The 23,344-nt window shown below is 37.0% G+C and overlaps 1 protein-coding gene across 1 annotated transcript; it reads left to right on the top strand.

The window, feature by feature from the left end:
• The first annotated feature begins 47 nt into the window (after positions 1-47).
• On the top strand, positions 48-12,539 carry LOC141651212 (uncharacterized). The gene is made up of 6 exons (XM_074458933.1): positions 48-419; positions 522-1,103; positions 9,807-10,106; positions 10,197-11,681; positions 12,101-12,312; positions 12,446-12,539. The coding sequence occupies exons 1-6, from the start codon at positions 48-50 to the stop codon at positions 12,537-12,539; spliced, it is 3,045 nt and encodes a 1,014-aa protein (XP_074315034.1).
• The last annotated feature ends 10,805 nt before the right edge of the window (positions 12,540-23,344 follow it).

Below are 23,344 nucleotides of genomic sequence, written 5' to 3'. Positions count from 1 at the left end.
ATATGAAGGTAGAATCATTAGTGAGTAGGACTGTCTTCTACTTGACAATGGTGTATGCCTTCAATGGTATTAATGATAGAGCTCCTCTTTGGGGACATCTGAGGAGAATTGCAGGGAGTATTGTTGGACCATGGGCTATAGCAGGAGATTTTAATTGTGTACTGGCAGCAAATGAGAGAGTTGGTGGAAATGTGCCTTCTTCTGAGATGGAGCCATTTAGGGATTGTGTAGCTGACTGTGGTGTCCTGGATATAGCAGCTACTGGTGCTCTATATACTTGGAATAACAAGCAACAGCCTGAGGAAAGGATATATAGTAGATTGGATAGGGTGCTGGTTATCAAGGATTGGTGTGATCACCTGAAGGATTTGTATGCCCATTTCCTTCCAGAGGGGATGTATGACCATACACCTTGTATTGTGAGCAGCAACAAGCAAGTGCAGGGCAACAAATGTTTCAAATATTTCAATATGTGGGGTGGATCCAAGGATTTTATTCCTATTGTGAGAAATACTTGACAGTCTAAAGTGGATGGGACTCCAATGTTTAAGCTTGTTAAGAAATTGAAGCTACTGAAACCTGCTCTAAGGCAATTGAACATGGAGAAATTTAGTGACATTGAACAAGCTGCTGATATCAAACAGAAGCAGATAGAGGATTTACAAGGGCAGTTAGGCAGGGATCCTTCAGGTATGCAGAAGAGAGCTCTTGAATCAGAAGCTACTGCACGTCTGAAAGAGCTAGCTGCAGCAAGAGATAGCTTTCTAGCTCAGAAGGCAAAGCACAAATGGGTACAAGATGGGGATTCAAATAGTGCTTTCTTTCATGGCTTGCTTAAGCAGAGAAAACATAGGAATAAAGTGTTCAGGATTGAGGACACTTCTAGGAGAGTATGTGATACCCCTGATCAAATTCAAGCTGCATTCCTGGACTATTATAAAGGCCTGCTTGGCACCAGTCAGGCTATTGGCAAGATACACAAAAGAATAATTGAGCAGGGACCTGTATGCAGCTCAGAAAATAGTGCAGCTTTGATGAGACCTGTTAGTGGGAAGGAGATTAAAGAAGCTCTTTTCAGCATACCAGATATTAAATCTGTTGGGGTTGGTGTCCTTAACAGTTAGTGCAAGGACTTATAAACCTCTAAAAGGATCAAAGGGCATACTTTGGTATTATTATCAGTTGATCCACGTTTATCAATAACGGTTGGCTTGCTAGATAAGTTTGACGTTATTGTCATACGGATATGGCGGTGATCAATGGTCCCTAAAAGTCACACCTATAGGATACGTTCGAGAGATGTGACGGTATGAAAATACTGTCATGTAGATGCCAAAATTGACTAACCAGTTAGTCCGAGTTATTTGACTAGTAATTAGTCAAATATGTGATGTTGAGATATTATATTTAATACGGATTAAATATCATGAGCTAAGGCGAATTAACCAGTTAATTCGTAAAATTAAATATAAGCGATTTATATTTAATTAATGTATATTGAATAAATTATACAATATCGTCTTTGTCGGACATGTATTAATACTTCAACTAACCCGTGTTATTAGTTGATGTTTTAATAGCCGATAACCGATGACGATTTATAATATAAACCGCGTCATATACATTTTAGCGAGACGGGTCGGATCATCGGATCACAAGTTAAATGAGGAGAAAGTGGAAAGCCCACTCCCTCCTCTCTTGACCCACGGACCGAGGCAACAAAAGGAGAGGCTCCCTCTCCTTTTGACCTAGACAATTCATTTTACAGAAAATTAGGGTTTTGGAGATAGTTTCTCTCTGAAACCTAGATCTCACATCTCGATAACCTCACATCAGTTCTCCCAATATTGCAAGGCAATCGGAGAACACCATCTAGCCAAGGGCATATCTCGGACAAGTCTTGGGTGCAACAATTAGGAGGGAATCTCGTTTGATTTCTGTTCTTTACGCCGTGCATCAAAGGACCCGAGGTTATTTCTTGTTCCTTATCGTTTCTATTGTATTTATGTTTTATGACAATAATCGCATGTTAAATTTACGTTATAGTCCTAAATTTAAAGGGTAGTATACGGATATTGACTCACAAGTGGTATCAGAGCGAGGCCACGTAAATTTTTCTATGTGTTTTTCATAAAACCGATCTTGAAACGATTTTGCTTTTGTCTCGAAAACCGTGCCTGGTATACACGGCAGAAATTTTGAAACCGTGTCATGTATTACACGGTAATTTCATCTTGTTTTCGTTTTGATTTTTGCATATTGTTGTTTTATACGGAGATTATAACAATATGTCATGTTTTTGTCAATTGTTAAAATTGATTTTATGCGTTTTTGATCAAAATTGTTGTGGTTTTGTATCATAAAACCTGTTTCACGAGGGTTTTGTGTTTTCCAGAAATTTTTGCCCTCGATCGAGCATGTTTTTTTACTCGATCGAGAGCCTTTTCTGTCTTGTTTTTGTTCGATCGAGTCCCTGTTGTATTCGATCGACCCTGTTTCAAAACCTTTTGCTCGATCGAGTTGTCCTCGTACTCGATCGAGCAGATTTGCTGATATAAGTTCTCGATCGACCTCCAGTTTAGTCGATCGAGTACCCCCTGATTAGCATTCCCCTCGATCGACTTGCAGCTCAGTCGATCGAGCCCTTTTGTCCCTCGATCGAGCACTTGAATCCCTGGATCGAGGGATTTCGTCTTTGAAAGCTTTGAAAATTTGTTTCTTTTGATTTAAATTTTCTTTTGGCTATTATATGTACTTTATACGGATATTGTACACTCGCTATAATTGTGAAACGGTTCACACATGTACCATTAAGTTATTTTAACATGTATTTAAAGTAACGGACTGTATTGGATTAAAATTAAATGATAGAAGCGGTTTTATCACATGAATTTTAATCATTAAAAGGTGGTTTGGATAAATTTAACATAATTACGGAATTATGTCACGAATGAATTTGTTTTTAGTTGATGCATTTTTATTTATCGTTAATTATGAATGTTTTTGAATGCCTTTTATTACGTATTTAATTTTTACAATCGGTTGTAACTTAGTGTGGCCTTAGTAGAACGTGTTACCGTAATGATGGAACACGGTCTTGGTTGTATTTTGAGATCTCGTATCTCCGTTTTGGATTTTTCACTTGTAATTACAGTTTTAATTAGAATGTAAATAGGTTTATATTTTGTAATTTTAATTGTAATTTTTGAGAAGACCAAAGATGGAGACCGGATGCTCACTCCCGCTACTTGGATCAAGATGGAACATCAAGACAAGCTTTTCGGGTCCAACGGTGGATTCCAAAGTTGTATTATGTTCTTTTACTAGGATAGGCCACACTAGGAAATTTTTATTTACGTATTGCATTCTTTTATTTATTTTTCGCAACGATAATTTGCATCATATTCCGCCTAAAAACCAAACCACCTGATTATTGCATGAAAACTGACACATATAGAGGTCACGAGTTAGTTTTCATTGACATTCGTATGTCACACGATCATGCTAAGCCATCATCTAAATTGATTCATTCACGCAGACGCTAGTTATTCGTTCACTTAAAATGAATTATAATTAAGTTGATGGGATCTTCCTCGTATAAACAAAAATTGAGAACGGTCTTTATAGGTCAAACTCCAATGAATCCCTTCTTCGTCGGTAGGCATAATATGACCCCTTCTACGTCGGGTAAGTTGGAACCGATTGACCTATTTTATCTCAACACTATGGTCACTCGTACGATCCTGTGATCATGGTGGACTATAGATAGGATTTACGGAAATCTATCGACCAAGAGTTCTTACGAAGAATTAGCTAAACAGTTGGCTTATCAATTTACAGAAATTGAGTCTTGGGATCACTTGTATCTTTCTTGAGGGAGATCAATTATGCAAGTGCGAGAGTCTACATGTTTAAAATGATTTTTAAAATAGACTTAAATCACCTCGATGAGTTGCTTATTTCGTTTTGTTTTTCTTTCTTTTTCGGTGTAGATCACGATTTTAAATCGCTAAACAACAAATGGCTGGTTCTACCGATAACCCAATGCCAAGTGCCACATTGGACCGTGAGTCCTGGCTTCGGATCTTCATGAATCGGATGAATCGGTCTACTCGATCAAGAATGATGGATCCAACTTCGCGGACCGGGAGGCGGCATTACGGAATGCCGCCGCCGCCGACGGAAGCTCAAATATCTCTTGGAGCCCATCCCGGCAAACCCAGGTCCCACGGCTAGAGCTGCAGAAGTCACCAAGTTTAATGATTTCTGTATGGAAGCGGGTGCGATTAAAAACGTACTCATTTTTGCAATGGAATCCAATTTGCAGAAACGCTTCATAGCCCATGGTGCGAACAAGATTTTCACCACGCTCACTAAGGAATTCTCGAAAGCACCGAGAATCGTGACCTATGAGCATACCACTCGCTTCTTTGATGCGAGACTCCAGAAGGGCCAACCGGTTAGCCCACACATTCTCAGCATGATTGAGAATGTCGAGAAGCTGGAGACCTTTGATTGTAACATTAGCGAGAACATTGTTATCGACCGCATGCTTCATTCACTCCACGATGGTTTTTCGCAATTTAGAGCGAATTACTATATGAATGATTTGAAGAAGACTCCCCATGAATCGCACTCCCTTCTCGTATGGACCGAGAAGGACATGAAGTTCAGTGGGAGCTTGAAACAAGATGTTCTCGTTGTGTCCAACAAAGGAAAAGGTAAGGGCAAAGCTCGTGCAAACCTAGCGTAGGTAAACCGAAGTTCAAGAAGTCGGGTTCAGGTAAGAGTGGTCCTGGTGAGTCGAGCAACTCATCAGGCGCGACAAAGAGCAAGGATGGTAACATGGAGTGTCACCATTGCCACAAGACTGGGCATTGGAGGCGTACATGTCCATTGTACCATGAGGACTTAAAGGCAGGTCGTGTTAAACCTGTTGGTATGTCTTCTTCCTCTACTACTTTTATTCATATGATTGAGATTAACCACGCAAGTTACGGAACTTGGGTACTTGATACTGGTTGTGGTTCTCATCTGTGTAATCATGTGCAGGGGCTCCGAAACATCGAACCCCTCGTAAAGGGTGAGGTGGACCTGCGTGTTGGGAATGGAGCAAGAGTAGCTGCCATCTCCAAGGGGACATATGTGATCCAGCTTCCTAGCGGATTTGAGTTGTCTTTATTTGACTGCTATTATGTTCCTAGTCTTTCGAAAAACATTATTTCAGTTTCTGCGCTTGATAAACTTGGTTTTTCATTTGTAATAGAAAACAATGCTTGCATTTTCTCATTACACGATATGATTTCTACAAAGGCAGTCTCCATGAACGGAATTTATGTTTTAGATCGACCACGGAAATATTACACGTAATGAATAAAAAGTTAAAGGTGGGTGACAAAGATCAAACGTATCTATGGCACTGCCGTATGGGACACATTAACGAGAAACGCGTAAAACAGCTCATCAAAAATGGAGCTATCTCGGCCTTTGGTTTTCAATCATTTGGCACGTGTGAATCATGTCTCATCGGTAAAATGACTCGTATTTCCTTCAAAGGTGTTGGAATGCGCGCTGCTGACCTATTAGGACTCATACACACGGATGTATGTGGTCCTATGTCAATCACCGCACGAGAAGGCTATAGGTATTTCATCACTTTCACGGACGATTTAAGTAGATATGGCTATGTCTACTTAATGAAGCACAAAAGTGAATCCTTTGAGAAATTCAAGGAATACCAAAATAGGGTACAGAACCTATTAGGTAGAAAGATTAAAACACTACGTTCGGATCGTGGTGGCGAGTATCTTTCTCACGAGTTTGATCAACACCTTAAAGATTGTGGGATTGCCTTACGATTAACTCCACTGGAACACCTCACCGAATGGTGTGTCCGAACAGAGAAATCGAACACTACTTGATATGGTTCGATCCATGATGAGTCACACGGTTTTACCCGATTCATTATGGGGTTATGCTCTTTTGTCAGCCGCTCTAATACTTAACCAAGTCCGTCTAAAGTGTTGACAAGACTCCATATGAATTATGGAAGGGAACGGTCCCTAACTTGTCCTTTATACGGGTTTGGGGCTGCAAGGCTTATGTCAAGTGGAGACACGAGGATAAGCTCGGCCCGCGATCGGTCAAGACATACTTTATAGGTTATCCTAAAGGAACATTTGGTCATTACTTCTATTCGCCAACCGAACAACGCGTTTTTGTTGCGGCTAGTGCGACATTTTTAGAGAAGGAATTTCTCGAGAATGCAAAGAGTGATAGAACCTTCGACCTGTCGGAGATTCCAGAACCAAACACCGAGCAACCATTGGAGGAACCTGTTCCTTCAATCCCGGCTGCGGTGAATATTCCTGAGGAACCTAGGAGGTCGGGAAGAGTCTCTATTCCTCCGGACAGATACATTGGTATGGTCGAGGAACATGACATAGATGACGTTCTACTCTTAACGAGCAGTGAACCCGCAACCTATAAAGGTGCCATGACTAGTTCTGACTCAAAGCTATGGCTTGAGGCCATGCAATCCGAGATGGACTCCATGTATGAGAACAACGTGTGGGATCTTGTTGACTTACCTGCTAAGGTTCGTCCCCTTCAATGCAAATGGCTTTACAAGATAAAGCATTCAGTGGAAGGTCAACAAGATATCTACAAAGCACGACTAGTTGCTAAAGGTTTCACCCAAGTGCCAGGTTTGCACTACGATGAAATTTTCGCACCCGTAGTCATGCTGCGTTCCATTCGGATTATCTTAGCGATCGCCGCTTTTCATGACTATGAAATTTGGCAAATGGACGTGAAAACCGCCTTCTTAAACGGCTTTTTGGAGGAAGAGTTGTACATGGTACAACCCGAAGGTTTCATCGATCCTTTACATCCTAAGAAAGTGTGCAAACTTAAGCGTTCCAGTTATGGACTTAAGCAAGCATCTCGGAGTTGGAATCATCGCTTCGACCAAGTGATTAAAGAAAATGGATTTACTCGATCTGTCGAGGAACCATGTCTATATATCAAGTCGAGTGGGAGCAAGATTGTTTTCCTAATATTGTATGTTGACGACATACTCCTGATTGGGAATGACATACCTCTCTTAACTTCGGTGAAAGTATGGTTGAAAAACCATTTCCAGATGAAAGATCTGGGAGAGGCACAAAGAATTCTAGGCATTCGTATCTATCGAGATAGATCACGACGGATGTTATCTCTCAGTCAGGAGTCTTACATAGACAAAGTCCTAGAGAGATTCATTATGACTTACTCCAAGAAGGGGTTCCTTCCTATGGCTCCAGGGGTGCATTTGAGCCAGTCTCAGGCACCAGAGACACCGGAAGAGAAAGAGCGCATGACACGGATTCCTTATGCTTCGGCAATAGGATCAATCATGTATGCCATGATATGCACACGTCCGGACGTGGCATATGCATTGAGTATGACAAGTCGATTCCAACAGCATCCAGGTGAATCACATTGGATGGCTGTCAAGAACAATCTTAAGTACCTACGGAGGACTAAAGATTGGGCATTGACTTATGGATCGAGATGACTCGAAATCTCAGTCTGGATTCGTTTTTACTCTTAATGGCGCTACAGTCAGCTGGAAGAGTTCCAAGCAAAGTGTTACAGCAGATTCTACGACTGAGTCCGAGTACTATGTTGAGTCTAGACATGTACAACGGAAAGCTCATCTAATCCGAGATTACGTGGAGCAAAAGGAAGTAGTGATAGAAAAGATTGCTACTGATGATAACATAGCAGATCCTCTCACTAAAGCATTACGACAAGATAAGCATGAAGGGCACATTAATTCCATGGGAATCAAACGTGTTCCTAAGTCGTAGTACTCTTTTATGGATTAGATTCATTCTCTTTTGTACTCTATACGACATCATCGTTTTGATATTTTATATATATTTTGTTTTTCATGTGGAATTGTACGACAATTTTGAACACCACAAAGTGAACTGAACAAACATCATATCTTTTTAGTCCTTAATTGCCCACATGAGCTGATAACTCTGGCAATTATTTTGTGACGTTGGTTGATGGTGGGTTCAACTAGCCATAAGTCAACAAAGTTGATCGACCAATCACAGAGGCGATTTATACGGATATTTCGTAGGACACTATTGTGACATCGACGTGGAGTCCTAGATGTTTTATAACATTCGTTGCCCGGTCGTGGATAGGACTTCCATGGTGATCCTAAGAGTCGATTCTTTTGACTCTCGACTGTCTCTTGAGACTACGGCAGTTTTTGGGTGACTTTGGTTTCTTTCTCACGGTCATCCGTAACAGGGGGCCAAGTAGATTTTTTCTGGTCATTTCATGTGTGCTTAGATCGGAAGGAGTCGAGTTGAAGGAAATATTCAGCCTTTATCGGGTACTCGATATTTCTCAGGGCCACTCGAGGAGTCAGAATCGAAATGCATGGCCATGCTCGGATACGGATTCGTTTTATCGGTTAAGTTACTCTCTAGTCGGGGAAACCACTCTAGATACAGATCGATTGTAAAATACGACCTTTGCGGATCCGGATCTGCAAATTGTTTTACATTGAGTGGGAGAAATTTTAAATGAATATGAGAATCGGTTATCGCACATACACTTGTACGGACAAGTGGGAGTTTGTTGGAGCTTGTGTCCTCCGGTTAGTGCGGATAACGTCATTGCACATACACTTGTACGGACAAGTGGGAGCTTGTTGGGGTTGGTGTCCTTAACTTGATTAGTGCAAGGACTTATAAACCTCTAAAAGGATCAAAGGGCATACTTTGGTATTATTATCAGTTGATCCACGTTTATCAATAACGGTTGGCTTGCTAGATAAGTTTGACGTTATTGTCATACAGATGGCGGTGATCAACTGGTCCCTAAAAGTCACACCTATAGGATACGTTCGAGAGATGTGACGGTATGAAAATACTGTCATGTAGATGCCAAAATTGACTAACCAGTTAGTCCGAGTTATTTGACTAGTAATTAGTCAAATATGTGATGTTGAGATATTATATTTAATACGGATTAAATATCATGAGCTAAGGCGAATTAACCAGTTAATTCGTAAAATTAAATATAAGCGATTTATATTTAATTAATGTATATTGAATAAATTATACAATATCGTCTTTGTCGGACATGTATTAATACTTCAACTAACCCGTGTTATTAGTTGATGTTTTAATAGCCGATAACCGATGACGATTTATAATATAAACCGCGTCATATACATTTTAGCGAGACGGGTCGGATCATCGGATCACAAGTTAAATGAGGAGAAAGTGGAAAGCCCACTCCCTCCTCTCTTGACCCACGGACCGAGGCAACAAAAGGAGAGGCTCCCTCTCCTTTTGACCTAGACAATTCATTTTACAGAAAATTAGGGTTTTGGAGATAGTTTCTCTCTGAAACCTAGATCTCACATCTCGATAACCTCACATCAGTTCTCCCAATATTGCAAGGCAATCGGAGAACACCATCTAGCCAAGGGCATATCTCGGACAAGTCTTGGGTGCAACAATTAGGAGGGAATCTCGTTTGATTTCTGTTCTTTACGCCGTGCATCAAAGGACCCGAGGTTATTTCTTGTTCCTTATCGTTTCTATTGTATTTATGTTTTATGACAATAATCGCATGTTAAATTTACGTTATAGTCCTAAATTTAAAGGGTAGTATACGGATATTGACCCACAAAATCACCTGGTCTAGATGGGTACACGAGCAAGTTCTTTAAGGATTCATGGGGAGAGGTAGGGGGAGAAGTGATTGGAGCTGTTAAGGATTTCTTCATTCAGAAAAGATTACTGACACAAATCAATGCCACCACTCTTACCTTAATACCAAAGTGTGAGAGACCTCAGAATGTTACTCAGTTCAGGCCTATAGCATGTTGCAATGTTGTGTACAAGATCATATCTAAGTTGCTATGTAACAGACTTGCTGCAGTGCTACCACATATTGTAGATCAGAACCAGGGTGCATTCATTCAAAACAGGAGTATTCAGGAGAATATCCTGATATGCCAGGATCTCATTAGATTGTATGAGAGACCTAATGCATCACCCAGATGTCTATTCAAAATTGACCTGCAGAAGGCATATGATACAGATGGAATGACAAGTTTGTGGAGCGATTATTGAGGATCTTTGAAATTCCCAGTTGGTTTCCAAAGCATGATTATGCAGTGTGTTACCACTGCATCCTTCTCATTATCTCTCAATGGGGATATGTTTGGTTTCTTTCAGGGCAAGAGAGGGTTTAGACAAGGGGATCCATTATCACCCCCCCTTTTTACCTTGTGTATGGAGTATCTAACCAGAACTTTGAAGTATGCAGCTCATAAGTATGATTTCCACTTTCACCCAATGTGTAAAAATCAAAGGTTGGCCTGCTTGATGTTTGCTGATGATGTGTTGCTGTTCAGTAAAGGTGACACTACTTCTATGATGCTCTTATTACAGTCCTTTTCCACCTTCTCAAAAGCATCTGGTCTTAAAATTAGTCCTGCTAAATCCAATGCATATTTTAGAGGGGTGCCTGATCACATTAAGACTGATATCTTAAAGATATCAGGCTTTACTGAAGGTGCTCTCACTTTTAAATATTTGGGAATGCCTATTCAAACTACAAGACTTAAGATATCTGATTGTGCTTGTCTCATTGAGAAAATCTGTGGGAGGATTCATAGTTATGGAGCAAGGAAGTTCTCTTATGCTGGCAGGCTTGTGTTGATTAAATCAGTCCTGAACACCCTGCACTCCTACTGGGCTTCGATGTTTGTCTTACCCAAGGGCATCATTAAGAGTATAGAAGCCACCTGTAGAAACTATCTGTGGGAGAGTGCTACAGAATATAAGAGGGTCCCATTAGTGGCATGGGATAAAATTTGTAAGCCAAAGGAAGAAGGAGGACTAGGACTGAAGGATCAGGAGGTATGGAACAAGGCAATGGTGGGTCGTCTGGTGAATTGGATTGCTGAGAAAAGAGACTCCATTTGGGTACAGTGGGTACAGTGTAACCATATCAGAGGGAGAGACTGGTTTGAGTACAGTCCTTCAACTAACTCAAGCTGGGTTTGGAGAAGGATCTGTAAGGTTAAGCAAGAACTAGCTCATGGATTTGTGGATGGGGTCTGGGTGGTCCAACCCACGGGATACACTCCCAGTGGTTGTTATGATTGGCTCAGGAATGTTAGTTCTCCTGCATACTGGAGTAAGGTGGTCTGGAATAGTTGGGCTCTACCTAAACACCAATTCATGGGATGGTTAGTGGCTCATGAGGCACTTAACACTGTGGATAAACTGTTAACCTATGGGATGGATGTTGATGCTTGCTGCCTGCTATGTGGACATGCTAATGAATCCCTGACTCACCTGTTCTTTGACTGCCAGTACAGCAGACGAGTGATGATGTCTTTACAGCAGGTTACAGGGTGCAACTTCCCTTTGGCTGTTGATTTATCTTGGTGGTCTAATAGAGGAGGTACAATTGTCCAGAGAGGAGTTCAGATTGCACTGTTTTTGGGGGCACTTTACTCTATCTGGTTTCAGAGAAACAAGTGCAGAAATGATACGGTCCTCATGCATCCAAGACATGTTGCTTTGCAGATAAGTGATGGAATGAGAGCTAGAATTAGAGGAAGAGGTAGAGAGAAATTGAATGCTAATGATGTAACTTGGCTTTGCCATAAGAACCTTATGTAATTAAGGATTTGCATTACATGTAAGTCCTACTATTTTTGATATATATACTACTCACATTTTATCAAAAAAAAGTAAACATATCACTGGAACAGAGGGGATACTAGTCAAAGGAGATGGACTAGGATTTTACCTAAAGTTGACAACCATCATAACTTATATTGGGGGAGTATATACACCCATGGCACTACTATACCCATGTAATACAGTATTATTCTTCTTAAATTCAACAATGATTATTCCACTAAATTTAGATTACTTAGGTTATTTAAGGCCCTGTTCTTTTGGACTTAATTAATTTCAGCTCATTTTAATTCAGTTCATCTCAGTTTACTTCATTTCAGTTTAGTTCAGTTCCATTAAGTTCAGTTCAGCTCCATTAAATTCAGTTCAGTTCAGACAGTAGGACTCATTGGGCCCCTCCTCCTCCCTCTTGGTTCAAAATCAATGTTGATGCGTCCTTTTGCGCTACTTCTCTCTTGGTGGGTATAGGGTGTGTTGTCCGCGACAGTTTTGGGCAGTGGATTGTGGGGTGGACTATTAGGTGTTACGCTTCTTCACCTATGATGAGTGAACTCCTGGCTATTCGGGCTGGACTGATGTTTGCTAGGAGTCTTTCGGGTTACTACATTATTAGTTTTGATTGCCTTAATGCCGTTCGGCTTAATTATCTCGTCTGAAGATTTGTGTACTGCATCTCTGGATAATACTGCTAATATTGTCTTGAATTGTAGGGAACTATTAAAGGCCTCACCTCTTTTGAAGATAACTTTTGATTCTTTTTCACGAACACCGTTCCGATTCCATGGCCAAGTTTTCAAGGGATGATACTTCTTCTGCTAATGGGAATTTTCGGTGGGAAAATATCCCCACCTTTCTTTTAGACTTTTGTATTATTGACTCGGTGGCTTGTACGGAGCTTTCTCCTGAACCCCCCCCCCCCCCCTCCCCTCCTTGAACTCTTTGTAATCTCTTTACCTTTCTTTAATTATTGTTCCCTTTTTCCAAAAAAAAAAAAAAAACGGTCACATGCGCAACAAATACAACCTAGATTATCAGATAAGGAAACAGGTTAAAACTAATCCGTTCACACTTAATTAAGGAAATAAAAATACGAGTACTACCCCAATTAGTTTCCATAAATCCTACTTCTGCACACCGATATATAATCGAAAAGGCTACGGTTACACTCAATGTATATAATCTTTTATACACTGCGAGTAACGTTACGACATGTGGCAATGATGAGATATGAGATAGAATATTTTTTAGGGTTGGTTTTGTCAAAATTTGGGAGCCATAATTCAAAATATCAAATCTCAAATTTCAAAATTTTCCTAAAATATTATGTACCATAATTATTCAGATTGTTTAAGATATTATTTTTTGGTGTTTATTTTCGTAATTCCCTAAAAAAAAAGCAACGTATGAATAGTAGTTTTTGTTTATTTATTTTTTTAACGAAAGATAATTGTGTAAATGCTAGGGTAGAAATTTAAGTGATTTGGTAAATATTTTGCTAACATATAATATTATATTTAATTATAGTAAATATATTTATAAATCTTGATACCAAAATTATTAAAGTTCTTAAAATTTTCCAACCCATCTTTCTCATCTTTTCCTCCAATGTTGAATTTTTATTTCCCTCCAAACCTCTTCATAATTCCCCCATAAATGCTAAGAGATTCTTCCACATGTCAAATTTTAATTGGTAGTGTATAGAAGATTTTATACACCGAGTGTAACCGTAGCATCTTCTGTCTTTCATAATTATACTCAAACACTTAAGAAATCAGATTATTACACAACTTAATTAATTAATTAACTAGTGTACTTCCCGTGCTATAGCACAGTATTTTTAAGATGAAATTTATAAAGAGGAAATTTTAATAAAATTATTTGCATAAATTAAAGCTACTTTTAATTTAATGTTATAATATACTCGTACTAAATATAATAATAGTAAGTAGATAGAAAAGAAAGTTTACTATTAATAATAACACTATAATGTTAAATCGATAAAGGGAACTAATTTATGAAATTTAAGTTAGATGTAAAATCTAGTTAAAAAAACCTATTAGCCTTATTAAGAAAACTGGTAAAAATAATATACTATGCGTCTAAAAAGACAATTTACAAATTATTAAAACTAATATTTTCACTTTCTATTTCCTATAAGAAAATACATAAAAATTGTTATACATTATTTAAAAAATACTCCATACTCCATACTCCATATTACTAAAATAAAGATTTCATAATTCGAGAGTGCAATTGATATGTTGTAAAATTGCATAATATATTAGGGGGTAATTGATTGTAATTGCATATTTTCGAGATAATATTGTAAAGATTGCATAATTTGAGAGGTTGTTTTCATGTATAGGATTGCATTTATTCGAAAAGTCAAAGCATACATTTGTTTCCATGTATAGGTTTTCAATTGATTCAAATCATACGTTAGACTTGACGCAAAAACAAATTTGATTTATTAAAAGTCGACGGCCCAACTTAGATTGGCCCATCAAAGAGTAGTGTAAGTTAGGCGGGAAACTACTTGAGAATTTTATTCTCTTAGTAGTAGGGGAGACTAGTGTACTTCCCGTGCTATAGCACAGTATTTTTAAGATGAAATTTATAAAGAGGAACTTTTAATAAAATTATTTGCATAAATTAAAGCTACTTTTAATTTAATGTTATAATATACTCGTACTAAATATAATAATAGTAAGTAGATAGAAAAGAAAGTTTACTATTAATAATAATAACACTATAATGTTAAATCGATAAAGGGAACTAATTTATGAAATTTAAGTTAGATGTAAAATCTAGTTAAAAAACCTATTAGCCTTATTAAGAAAACTGGTAAAAATAATATACTACGCGTCCAAAAAGACAATTTACAAATTATTAAAACTAACATTTTCACTTTCTATTTCCTATAAGAAAATACATAAAAATTGTTATACATTATTTAAAAAATACTCCATACTCCATACTCCATATACTCCATATTACTAAAATAAAGATTTCATAATTCGAGAGTGCAATTGATATGTTGTAAAATTGCATAATATATTAGGGGGTAATTGATTGTAATTGCATATTTTCGGGATAATATTGTAAAGATTGCATAATTTGAGAGGTTGTTTTCATGTATAGGATTACATTTATTCGAAAAGTCAAAGCATACATTTGTTTCCATGTATAGGTTTTCAATTGATTCAAATCATACGTTAGACTTGACGCAAAAACAAATTTGATTTATTAAAAGTCGACGGCCCAACTTAGATTGGCCCATCAAAGAGTAGTGTAAGTTAGGCGGGAAACTACTTGAAAATTTTATTCTCTTAGTAGTAGGGGAGATTAAGTTTTTTACAATAGTAATAACTAGGTTTGGTGCCCAGCTTCGCCCGGGCTACCTCTTTTTACCGTTAAATTTTATTTTCAATGAAATAAACTATGTTGGAGTTGTCTAACTCACACGTTTACTATTAGTAATATATTTTTCTATAACATATCTTGTAATTATGATGAAATGTAAAATTTATTTTCAAATTATGAGACACGTTCACTGCCCCGCTATTAATATTATTACCTTCACGACATTCTTTGTTAATATCATAACGTTCACTACTCTCGTGGTTACTATTGTTTCGTTTACTAATTCCTCTATTTGTTCCTGTTAAATTCATTATTATTCCCGTTAATTTTATCCGGCCTATATTTAAATAAATAAAATATTTCCTTGAGTCGATTGGTTATTTAATTGTTCATTCTTTTTCTCATTGTTGCCAATGTTACTTTCACTACATTCGTTGTTACATTCACTACTCCCACTGTCATTATTTTAACTGTCACTACTCCCACATTAATACCGTTAATTTTATTAATCTCGTTGCTGCTACTATTACTTTTACTACATTTAATTTAATTTATAATTCTATGATGATACTAATTTATTCTATAAGCGGGGCATGTTAATTTTAAGGAAAATCACTATATTATTGTGTTTTCTAAAAATAATTCCTTTAATTTAATGTAGTTTCCATAAGTATTCTTCATCAAGGCATCTTTATATTATACTTTTAACCAAAACTATATAATATTTACATTGAGGTCCCTTTATCAGGTCCATCACACGGTGCTATCAATTTAAAACTATATAGTATAAAGCGGGGCATGTTAATTTTAAGGAAAATCACTATATTATTGTGTTTTCTAAAAATAATTCCTTTAATTTAATGTAGTTTCCATAAGTATTCTTCATCAAGGCATCTTTATATTATACTTTTAACCAAAACTATATAATATTTACATTGAGGTCCCTTTATCAGGTCCATCACACGGTGCTATCAATTTAAAACTATATAGTATAATTAATTTGTATAAATTTCTTTAATTACATTAAAGTCCCTTGGTTTCTGGAATTAATATATAGTATTGATTGATTGATTGATGGCATCAATTGTACCATGTCATCATAATCAATTTGGTACGTACCCGGAAACAATATTACCTTCCTCAACAAGCAACATCATCGAAGTAACCCTAATCCGTCAAGAGTTCCATCACGGTGACTCCGACAAAATCGCCACCGGGTACTATCCAAGCAAGCCTATGGAATCGGTCTCAATAAACCCGTATTGTGAAGAATGTGAAAAATCCCTACTTATGCACCTCACTATGGACCTTCCACTCTCGTTTTACTCAGCAGAGCTTGTGGTGGACCAGCTCAAGGAGCTCGTGCACCGAAAACACACCCAGCTCATCCAAGAGGATCCAAGCCGTGTTTGGTATGACCGGATTCAGTATAAACTTAATTACTACTTTGAAAGGGATTGCGACGAGAATGAGGAAGTAGTGGACTGCGTGATGATGACACCGGTCTCGTCTGGTTCGGAGAGATTGGTCAAGATTACTGTTGACGGCGGTTGGGCTTTGTATTTTTCTTAACAAACTTGTATTATTCGTTGTTTAAATCTGTAATTCATTTTCCATAATAAAGTTTAATTCAAATATTATTATTATTATTCGACTGGTATGTAAAGATTTTAATACTCAATTTTTTAATGCCATACCACTAGTTTTTTCACTTAAACACCAATTAAAGGAACTCTCCCAAAATAAATGATACGGAGTATATTGATAATAAACTTAAACAAGCCAAAATTGATTTATAGTTGAACGTAGTTTGACTGACTTGATATCGACCAAATCTTAAATAACTCGATTTAAACCCGATTAACATGATACACGCGCAAGGATCCGACCATCCAGGGGCGGTTCCAGGATTTAATATATGGGGTAGCGAAAAAAAAATTACTCTATATATGCATGTAAGGAGATTTGAACCCAGGCCAGTAGGTGGATAACCAAAGCCTTTACCACTGAACCAAAAGATGTTTATTGAAGATTTAATAGAATAATATCTACTTATCTACTGTTCAACAATAATTGGGGTAGCAAAAAACCGTCTTGTAAACCATTTTTTTTACGTTTGGGGTAGCGGACGCCACCCCTTGCTACTAGGTGGGTCCGCCCCTGCGACCATCCAAGCAACTTTAATTGTTTAATTAATAGCTCCATACCTTGATACTTGCGGATTATATGATTGTTGTATGACATGAACGTAAAACGATTTTATATACGATGTATATAACTAGTTTATAGGCTTTTTATGTTGGAGTCACGTATTTGCATTTTTTTTTTCTCAAATGTTTTCATTACTGTTTAATGGTTTATGGAACACTTACATGAAAGCTATGTTTCGTCTAGATTAGGAAAAATATTTTAAATTTGTTTGTTATATAATTCAGCCTAAATGCAATAAATTACAAGAATTAATTGAAAACTAGGGTTTTCTTATATATTTCTTTTCCTTTCCTCGAATTAGGGTGGTACGTACTAAAATTTAATTCCACCCAATGACGTCCTACAACTATCCTTACAAAAATATTTCAAAACCTAGTCAAATTTGTACTTGGAGGATCATGCAGGAACATGTTGTTTTAAGTTTTAACTATTACTCTATTCGTCTCTATTAATTGTTGTCCTTTAGTTTTAACACAAAAACTAAGGAAAAGGGAGAAAGGCAATTATAAGATGACAAGTGGATCAAGTTGAGTGTGAATGATGAAATTGCTCATCAAATACAATCCTAAAATAGAAAGGACAACAATTGACTGAGACACCCAAAATGAAATACTCCGTATGATAACAAACGACCGGGACAGATGGAGTAATATAGAAACAACTTTAGGTATTAATACTGTGGAAATATATAATGTTTTTTTTGACGGAATTATTCATGGAAACTTTTGTTTGACGGAATTGGAAAGCAAGTTATAGCACATAGTCCTATTTCATATCGGATTAGGAAACAAAACAGTATAAAAAGCCTCATACACCTTCAATACTCAATCAACAATCATTCTACATACATACACTAAGTTATAATTCAACCTCATACAATCAACTTTATCACTCCCATAAACTTCAACTTTATATCTTCATCCGTATATATATCATAATAATGTCGAATCTACGACACGTAGAACTTTCTCCTGACGTAGAGATTACAATCAAAGAAAGCAATGATCCGGCCGATAGGCAGTCGAGCAACCCTAATAATTTCTCTGTTGATTTCGAGGTGATACAAATCCGTCGCCAGATAATATTATCGAATCCCGAGGTGATAAAAGATATTCGACGAGTAATACTAGGTCGAACTCCACGGGCATCCTTTGGAAACATCAAGAACCGTGCTAATTCGAACATCATCGTATGTGCCCTAGGAGTTGGCCTACATGGGCTACATGTTGATGACAAATTCAGGCATGAAGTGGTGAATAAGCTCACATCCTACATAGAATCGAACCCTCGACCAACGGCTCTAAACGTCACGATTAATCTTGGAGTGGTGCTTTCGAAAGAGTTGGCGATTAGGGCGAATTTAAAGAAGGTAATGGCTAAAGACATGGATTTTAAAGACGAGGAGGATAAATGTTGCGCAATTTGTTTGGTAAATATGGTTGTGGAAGAAGAGGAAGCAACGGTGACATGCACGCCATGCAAACATGTATTTCATGAACAATGTATTTACAGGTGGTTGAAGAAAAAGCCTCATTGTCCCCTTTGTCGTTTTAACTTGGCTGTAGCTAAGCCAGTAGCGTAATTACTCCGTCTTTGTTCTCAGGGAATTGTATTTCTTTTAATTTGTTAATTGTTATTATTAATGTTGGAAATTTGGAAGTATTGAAAACTTTATATATTATGTCCTGGTTTGTACTTAGATGAATTATTTTTTTGTCCTCGTTAATGGATTGAGCTATTAAAGTAAATTACCCTAAAACTTTTCTATTTGGAATGGCTGAAAACTTCATTAAGTATACAATAATTGGCGCACAAACTTTGTCGAGAAGTTTTTTTTAATATATGAAATTATCTTTGATTAGAATATCTCTCGTTAAGAGAAAATACAGATTAATAAATGATCTATATATATAATACTTCGTATCGCGATAATTTTCATTACAAAGCTATTATGAGTACAACAATACAATCTTCCTTCTTAACCATTTTTTTTTTGGGAAGTAAACCCCATAAAGAGATTAGACATTAACTATTAAATCAGAAGCAACAATGTCATCAATATACATAGAAACTAGTATTGGTGCTCGGCTTCGCCCGGGCTAGCTCTACTTACCATTAATTTTTTTTCGTTAAATAAAATTATTTAAAGTTGCATAACCATAAATTTATCATTAATATATTTTTATAACACATCCTAAAATTACAATGAAATAAATTTTGAGACAGATTCACTACTCCCGCTATTAATATTTTACTCTTATTAATGAAACAATAGTAATAACATTTCAATACTAATCAGTTACTTTCACTACTCCCGCCGTAATTATTGTTACTTTCACTATTGCCGCATTAATATTGATAATTTTACTACTCCCGCCGTAATTATTGTTATTTTCACTATTGCCGTATTAATATTGATTATTTCACTACTGGCGTGGTTGTTTCTACCACTCTCACTAATCTCGTTGATAATGTTGTTACTTTTACTATTCAAATGAGTATTTACTATCATATAACTATATCCAATGTTACTACAATTCTTTCCTATACTGACGAAATTACTTTTACTACTTAGTCATGCAATTTTAAGAGGATTATATATTTATATAAATATATTACATTTATGCATTAAATTAAATAGAAAGAATTATGCAATATTATATATTATAGAATCTAACTTGAATTATTTATAACCTACTTATTATATTTTTGTATGTTAAATAATTAACATCTCTATACGTCTAATAAACTATAAAGTTCAATAAAATTGCATATATTTTAAATTTAATATATAATTTTATGATGATAATAATTAATACCATAAGTGTGCATGTTTATATTAATTAATTATTTTATTTTAAGGAAATTGACCATCTTAATTAATTATTTTATTTTAAGGAAATTGACCATGTTTAGGAAATTACCAAGTTTCTATATAATTTAATTTTAACCCAAACTATATAATATTTGCATTGAGATCCCTTAATCGGGTCCATCACAGGGTGCTATTGATTTAAAACTATATAGTATAATTAATTTGTATAACTTTCTTTAATTACATTAAAGTCCCTTGGTTTCTGGATTTAATATATAGTATTGATATTCTGTGACCAAACCCTCCTACCAACTTGCCATGGCGTAACCCAAGCAAGCTCATGAGCGACTCTATTAAACTCTCTACGGGCAAACGACCATCTAATTCAACTAAAACCATTACAATAAGTAAGTATATAAATCATCAATTATTAAATGAAACCTGCATCGTTCAAGCGAACCCTTCTTCAACGTATCTATCAGCAGCTGACAGTCGTTTTCTACAGTAATCCGTCTATGTCCTCGTCTCGCAGCTTCCTTAATTCCCACTAACATCGCCTCCGCCTCCGTATAACGTGGCTCCATACCACCAAATCCACATCAACGGTGTACAACAAAGGGAAAGCAAGTTAGCAAGAAGCAGCATCTGAACCACATACGAGCCGTTAAAGCAAACAAATTCCTTAAGAACTATCCCATCATCGTTATGCAATCATTACCTGGGGCGTCTTAAAGTAAATGGAGGCACGGTGCACTAGAGAAAAAATGAGGCCCTAAATATGAATAAGAAGTGTATTATATGCCGTGTTTTGTATAGAATTTCATCAATAAAACTTTTAAATTCGGTGGTCAAAACCGGAGGCCCGGTTCCACCGCCCGTGGTTGCCCGTGGCCTTAGACACCCCTGATCATTACTCAAATCATTGATTACCACAATTATAATCCACGCATAAACCCACAAATTAAAATAGCTACTAACATCCGATTAATACTCCGTCTATCTCACTTAAGCACCGGATCGATGATTCGTCATTAGATCTGGACCGTTGTATATTGTACTTGTACTCCGATTATCATATAGTGGAATATTAGCGGGATTCCGACTCTCCCCGCGGTTATTTCTCACATCGGGTTTTCCGCGTCACCAAAACCTCTTGTGTCAATATTTCCTTATTTTGTCTTTTACTCTATCTACATCGTTACTCTGTCTTAATTACCTATATATTTCTTCACAAATCACATATAATTTAACTCCCCGATACGAGGCTAAAAAGAGTAAGTAACTTTAACCCTTCCACATGAGACACGTCTTTGGTTAGTTTTTTTACCCAGACAGCTTCCATCGATAATTAATCGATGGTAAACTCCAAAACTATTTCATCTTTCAATTAATAGTATGTATATTTGTCATCTAATCAATAAAAGTCTCTCTTTTTGGGAGAATCGTTTTTCAGTTTTTTCCGTCCTTTATTTCGGGTGGGTTTTCCAGTTAATCCTGGATTTAGTTTTTCAATCAAAATAGAGACAATCAAGAGTAATTCGTTGATGGTTCGTCGCACATTACTTCAATGGATACAAGTTATTTGTCAACGATCTATGGAACTAGTGAGAGGTATTTTTCTTTTTACAATCAATCAAACGAAGGACCCCCCCATCTAAAATTGCACGAAGATAGCTATACGAGGCTAAGCTGAATTGTCAGATTATGGTTTGAGATCTCTAGCTAGTTTACAAGAAATTTATTTTTCTTTGGTTTCTAATATAATCGTTTTCGATTACAGTAATTCTTTGTAAGTGTCGTATGTATGATGTTCTATTAATGAAATTATATTCTTCTATTTCAAAAAAAAAAAAAAAAAATAAGCTGGCAATATTTGTAATACCATATAACGCAGGCGCAAAACATTGATCTTCCGCATCCTTTAAACTATCAGGGATCTGTAAACTCTCATATAAAGAGATAAAATCCATCAAAATATGGGGACAAACTTCTCACAAAAGGAGAGAACAACTAATCGGAAAAGAAAGCAAACATACTACAAAATAAAAGGCATAAAAAAAACAAAACAAGCAGTAAATAACATAAGATAAAAAATGGAAACCACCGCCTTCATACCAACCAAACACCACCGCCAAGCCCAACATTAACCTACCAAAATCACTCCACAAGCGATAAGGGCAAGTAATTAAAGACCGAAGGACCATTCAAATCCAAAGGACACGACCTACCCACGCGATCCAATAGGACAACCCTCAGAACAAGCCAGACCAAGCAGAGACCAAACAAAGACCCAGAAAAAATCAGTTCGATGATGGCAGTCCTACGAGGGAAGAAGACCATCAAACCAGGGTATGGAGGAGGGACTCGCTGAATATGTGGCCTAGGGGAGACCACATCTCCGGCGAAAAGGCAGGCTAGGAAGGGAGGCGAGGGGCGGAAGGGGAAGGTGGCGGAAACAGAACAAAGATTGTTGGGGTTTTTTCTAGAGAGAAAGGGGAGATTTTTTCCAACAGAGAGAAGATGAGGTTTTTTGATAAGTAATAGCTCAATGCCTTGATACTTGCGGATTATATGATTGTTGTATGGCGTATTGCCATGCATTTTCATGAAGATAACGATTCTATAAACGGAGATGGGAATTCTTTGTCGAGTATCTCCCGGATGAAATATTACAAACGATTGCTTCATATGAAGTAATAAACAATATTGAGAATGTTGATGCATTATTCTGGGCTCGAACTCCGTCGGGACGATTCACCATAAAATCAGCGCTAAGATTAATTCGTAACGATCAACTTGAAGATTCGGATAATTGTTGGAAGTTACCGTGGAAGACATGGGTTCCTAAACGCATCTGTCTTTTCCTGTGGCTAGTCCTTCATGCTCGTGTAATGTCCAATGCAAATCGAGCAAGACGAGGTTTGGTGGAAGATGTTATGTGTGGAAGATGTTATGTGCGGTGGATGTGGTATAGCTGAAGAGTCTACTCTTCATATTCTTCGAGATTGTAGGGAAGCACGAAAGGTATGGTTATTATTCTCATCGTTGTTCTCAAACCATTTTTATGAAGAATCATCGTTAAAAAAATGGGTCATTGAGAACCTCTCGGTACCTAGAACAGTAGGTTTGGATACGTGGTCGTCTACTTTTGCTATTGTGGTATGGCGGATCTGGAGGTGGAGAAATTGTATGTTTTTTGGGCGGGCTGATGATATACCAT

This window comes from Silene latifolia, chromosome 4 (assembly GCF_048544455.1).
Source record: "Silene latifolia isolate original U9 population chromosome 4, ASM4854445v1, whole genome shotgun sequence".
In the NCBI taxonomy this organism is placed as follows: Eukaryota; Viridiplantae; Streptophyta; class Magnoliopsida; order Caryophyllales; family Caryophyllaceae; genus Silene; species Silene latifolia.
This window is presented reverse-complemented; position numbering and strand designations above follow the sequence as displayed.